At 36.9% G+C, this 5,485-nt stretch overlaps 1 protein-coding gene across 1 annotated transcript; it reads right to left on the reverse strand.

Moving 5' to 3' along the window:
• Window positions 1-527: 527 nt before the first annotated feature.
• LOC18433600 (peroxidase P7) lies at window positions 528-3,541 on the reverse strand. The gene is made up of 4 exons (XM_006843683.4): window positions 3,296-3,541; window positions 2,534-2,725; window positions 2,108-2,273; window positions 528-1,169 (listed from the first exon to the last, which is right to left on the reverse strand). Exons 1-4 carry the CDS (start codon window positions 3,500-3,502, stop codon window positions 778-780), a joined length of 957 nt encoding a protein of 318 aa, XP_006843746.1. The 5' UTR covers window positions 3,503-3,541; the 3' UTR covers window positions 528-777.
• Window positions 3,542-5,485: the final 1,944 nt, after the last annotated feature.

A 5,485-nucleotide genomic window follows, 5' to 3' on the forward strand; every position in this document is an offset into this window, starting at 1 on the left:
TGAATTCCTTCAAACTTAATTTTGATGGAAGTTCACTTCGCAATCCAGAGCCAACTGGCTTTGGTGGTCTCATCAAAAATAATTTAGGTCACATTACATTTTTTACTCCGGAGTTTGTGGTATTATAGCAACAAATAGACGGACGCATCATGTTTATTAGAAGGTTTGAAATTGCGATGCACTTTGGAATGGCGCAGGATTATCAAAATAGACTCGACAAATGTCATTGCCTAGATCAAGAAAGGTCCATATTCGTTGGAAATTAAGACTATCTTTTATCAAATTTTGGATATTTGGTCCACGTCTATGGCAACAGTCCAACATTGTTATAGAGGTGCGAAAGAAGATGATGATCTTGCCAAAAGAGGAGTCTATACTCCTTCTCTGTTGGTTATTTCATTTATGTAATCTTATGTCTTTGCTTGAGTATCTTGTATTTTATATTTGAATTAATAATAAACCAAACGCTACTGTTAAAATAAAACAAAAATAGAGAGAGAGAGGTGGTGTACAACAAAATAAACAAATTAATAACAATTTGCCTTTAAGGGCCTCTACTAATTACTCATATAACCCAAAAAACCAACAATGGGTAGATCCAAAAACCACATGATAAGCACCAGATCACATCCACTCTACCATAGAGAGGCTTTATTAAACAATTAAACACGCGCCCAAACCTCAAATATCAATGCAAAACCAAGAACATAGGTATTAAGTAAACAAATATTGAAGGAGAGAGAGAACTTAGAGAGAGAAAGAAGAGAGAGTGAGCACTTAGTTGATCTTTCTACAATTCTTGCGAATTTCTCCATTAGAGCCGGTGAGAGGTTTGATGTCACCCATCTTGATCATGGCAGCCACAAAGTCCTTATTAAACAAGTCTGAATTGGAGCTGTAGCTTCGAACAAGAGAATCGGCGGACCCACCATTGAAGAGCTGCTGATCAGAGTGGAGAAGGCCCTTCTTGTTAATCAGGTTCTTGAAATACTTGTTGTCAAAGGCCGTTGGGGTTTGAAGTTCCAGAGGGTTCACGTTGTTGTCTCCTGAGCCCGCGGTCCTTGGGCAGTTGGATTGCCGAGTCTTGGCAAATGAAGGGTCGATGTTGGTCTCATTGTAGATGCGGTCCCTGATGTTAATGCAGCGAGCAACGCCAAGAGTGTGGCCTCCTGTGGTCATTTGTTTCATATAAAATATGAAGCATGTTAGATAAATGATAGCTAAGTCCATGACCTAGCGTCCTTGAAAGAATATATTCATTTCTCAAGAAATGTCTATGGTGACACCTCGGACTCACGACTCCGCCAAGGTTTTCCATGAATTTAGGATGTAAATACATCTTGAAGTATTAAAACTAAAGAAGTAAAAAAAACAGTTCAAAATTATCATTTCAAATTTGAACTCTCTATATTTTGTATATTTATGGTTGTAGTGATAAGGTCTTACAAGGGTGAGGACTTTAAACATTCTTTTAACCTGTCGTAGACCCAGATACAGAAGGTGGTTACGTTAGCCAACAAAAAAATTTTGTTATGATGCATGTAACTTACTCCAAATCATTGGAATAGAGCTTTACGTTAGCCAACAAAAAAATTTTGTTATGATTCATGTAACTTACTCCAAATCATTGGAATAGAATTTGAATGATGATGAAGATGATTTCAACGGTAAAAATTAACGACATTTAGAAGTTTCGATTAAAAAATTATTTGTCAAAGGGTGGATGAGATGAAACGTCATCCATTTGGCAATAGCTATGTCAAATAAATATGTTGGTCTAGCACGTAACTCATAACTATATCATATCTGAATTAATATTGTACATAGTTATGTGTGTTCATATCTGATATTAGTATGAGTGTAAAAATAAAATTTACATCAAAATTGACCAAGGCCAGATGTGAAGGGGGAGGTAGTACGTCACATTTAAGTAGCTTGTGAGATTTAAAAATGTTAAGAAGCATTTAAGTTTTAAAAATATGTGGTGTTCCATGTCCGACACACGCAAAAAACCATGAAGAAATAAAGGTGTGTATGTAGAGGGCCAGATGTTGAGAATGGAATGGTCGGTTAGTGTAGTGAGGATGAGAGAGATATATATATATACCGGAGAGGGCAACCATGTCCTTTTGAGATAGGCCTTGATTAGCGAAACTGTTGATGAGCTGATTGAGGTTGAAGGTCGGAGGTGGGATGCTGTTGTTTGCAGCGGCCTGGCTCGCTGTCCTCGCGTCCCTCCTTCCCAATTTCACTTGCCAATCCGGTCCTCCCAACTATGATGACGCAAAAATCAGACCAAAAATAATTCGAAAATGGAGGAAATTGAAAGAAAAAATTAAAAAGACGAGTCGTGAGAGATAGAGAGAGGGGGAGAGAGTTTTTCCCCATTTCTTGGACTGTTAGCAGTATTGAGTACTCCACAAAAGACCAGATGAGATAGAGAAGTGATGTGAATTCTCCAGTGTTCATCTCTTCAACTAGCATCCCTAGAAAAACACACACACACACACAAGAGAGAGAGAAATTGGGTTACCAAGACAACGGAGTCTCTTGCAGCGACGGCCAAGGTATCAGCACATGAGACGACCCCAGGGCACGCCTTCTCCACCGCAGATTTTATGTTGTCCACAATATTGAACCCTCTCGCCGAGTTCCTGTTTGGTTGTGCGTTCTTCTCTCCAATGAAGGTGGACGTATCATCCAGAAGCAACGATCCATCGCACCCCTAATTTCAACAACCACAATCCACCTTACCATCAAAACTAGAGAGAGAAAGAGATCACCCCTAAATTCGAACCAGAAAAATCGACTCAGCTAGAGAGAGAGAGAGAGATCACCCCTAAATTCGAACCAGAAAAATCCACTCAACTAGAGAGAGAGAGAGAGAGATCACCCCTAAATTCCAACAACCACAATCCACTTAGCTTTAAAAGTTCAATGGAAGAAATGTAGACAGAGAGAGAGAGAGAAGGGAGACAATGAACAATGTAGTTGTACAGGACGTGGGGCATGTGGTCTTTTGAGAAAAGGGTAAGGATACACAAGTTATTTCACTTTTTAGTCGAAAAATCGAGTTTTGAGCTTTTAAGTGAAAAACCAAACAAAAGAGATTGACCGCACATGATTCAAAAAGCTCATCAGTTTAAAGAAAAACAAAAAAAATTAGAGGATGGAATATGAGAGGTTAATCTCTAGGGGTTTTGGGGAGCTATATCTTGTTAAATATAAAGGACACTTTTTTTTTGAGAGAGAAAGTAAACATTATTTGTAGTAACCATAGTTCAATCTATCTCACATTCACGAAGCAGTCATGGAAGAAAAGGCGAAGAAGCTGAGCTCCAACTCTCTTGTCATTTGAGATGGCTGATTTAACAGCCGATCTAATGGTGGGCAATGCCTTGGGGCAAGAGTAAGCATAGTAGTGTGGGGTGAGTTGGGCATACGAGCTCCAAGTGAGGAGCAAAACGAATGCAAGTCTAACAAACAGAGAGGAAGAAGCCATTCTAGATAGAGAAAGTTCTTTGAGAGAGTGAGGTAGCGTGAGAAAATGGCACAGAGAGATGGGTTATTTATAGGTTTGAAGATGGGTTAATTTTGGGGTTGATATGATGGAGGGAGCATGTAGGAACCGGCGGTTCACCTAATACCTAAGACCGTATACTTGGCATCAAGGAATTGGACATCTCGTGTTCACATTCATGTAATGTATGTTACTGTGTATGAAGACCGTATGTTTGAATAGTCTTTGAGGGAAATGGACCCTCGTAGGTTTTGATGGCCAAATTTTTCAAAGTTATGACCCACAACATTACTTGCTCCCTAGTGATCATCTTGTTTTTTGGCAGTTCATGGGGTTTTTCTCTCTCTTAAAAGAAAACTTGCTAGAATGAGCTAATCTCTCTCTAGGAAACTCGAGTGATGAGGATTTTCTCTCTCTAGGAAACTCAAGTGATGAGGACTTACTCTAATTATTAGTTAAACCATTTTAAGTTTCTCTTTTTTTTGAACATTTAAACTATTTTAAGTTTCTCTCCGAGGAAAAAGATAACTTGACCCATCCAAATACCTGTCACCTCTTCTCAAATGGAGCTTTCTTGAACTGGGTCTCTTTCAGTTCATGGAATTTTAGGGAAGGAATGCCCCTTGGTTTAGACTTTAGAGTTTTAGACAATTAGGCCTACTTCTCTTTCTTGGGTATTGTTAGAAATAATGTGACTAAATTTCGCTCTCTCTAGGACATTAGGAGAGGTACAGTGCCCCTAGTTTTTTCCCCTCTCTCTCTCTCTCTTTCTCAAATACGGTAGAAACAATGAAACTAAATTTCCTCTCTCTCAAAGGAATTAGGAATGGGTGAGGTTTATTATATAAGGCACCCTCGGTATACTGTATAAGTAAAACGCACTAGCAAATTTTGTCTGGAGACGCAGTATTAGTAATGGAAACCCTATGATAGCTTGAAAATCTCTTTTATGGTTAGATATGAAATTTAAAATATTAAAAAGGGTGTGGTTTTTATAGATCCAAAGCTCTAAATAATCAAAGTAAAACGCACCTTCAAATAGTATCGAGAAATGTAGTTTCAATACTGTAAATCTTTGTAATAACCTTAAAATATATTTTCATCTCTAATTATAAAATTTAAAGCTTCAAAAATTGTATAGATCGATCAGATCCATGAAAACTTGAAAATCTTGAAAATTGATGGTCCAAAAATACATTACAAGATGCACTATTTCCAAAAGTTGAAATCTATTTTTTTTCTCATGTCCATATATATTTACATAGATGATCAGTTTGAGGATATTTACGCATCGAAACAACCTCTTCTAGTGAAATTTTTGAATTGCACTCTAATTTTATTGTTTAGAGCCTCGCACTTATATAAATCTTTTGCTTTCAAAGTATATCTATGTATACTTGAAATTCATGAAAATAGAGGGCCTAGATAATTTGTTACAAGATAAAGTATTTTTAAGATTTGATTTTTTTTTCTTTTTATCCAGGTTGAGATGATCAAATTGAAGAGTTTTACAACATCCAAACACTCCCTTATGTATGACTTTGAGGTGCACTTGCTTCAATGGTATGAGTTTGAAAGCTTATATGAACATTTTCCATTTGGAAGGTGAGGTTCGTATAAAATCCCCTCCTTGTACTCTAAAAGTAAAGTGCACCCGTAAATTTTCTCACAAGATGTACTTCGGGTGATGGAAACTGTATAATACCTTAAAGGGTCTTGTTTGTATAGAGCTAAGGCTTTAAAAAATCAACGTGAAGCGAACATTTAAATAATGTCGAGAAATGTGGTTTCAATACTGCAAATTTATGTGGTAGACTTAAAATATATTTTCATCTTTATAAAATTTAAAACTTAAAAAATAGTGTCGATCGAGCATATTTATGAAAACTTGAAAATCTTGAAAATTGACAGTCCAAAAATATAACACAAGATGCATTATTTTCAAAACTTGAAATCTTTTTTTTT

Source organism: Amborella trichopoda, chromosome 8, assembly GCF_054954075.1.
Source record: "Amborella trichopoda isolate Santa Cruz 75 chromosome 8, AtrichopodaSantaCruz75HAP2 v2.0, whole genome shotgun sequence".
In the NCBI taxonomy this organism is placed as follows: Eukaryota; Viridiplantae; Streptophyta; class Magnoliopsida; order Amborellales; family Amborellaceae; genus Amborella; species Amborella trichopoda.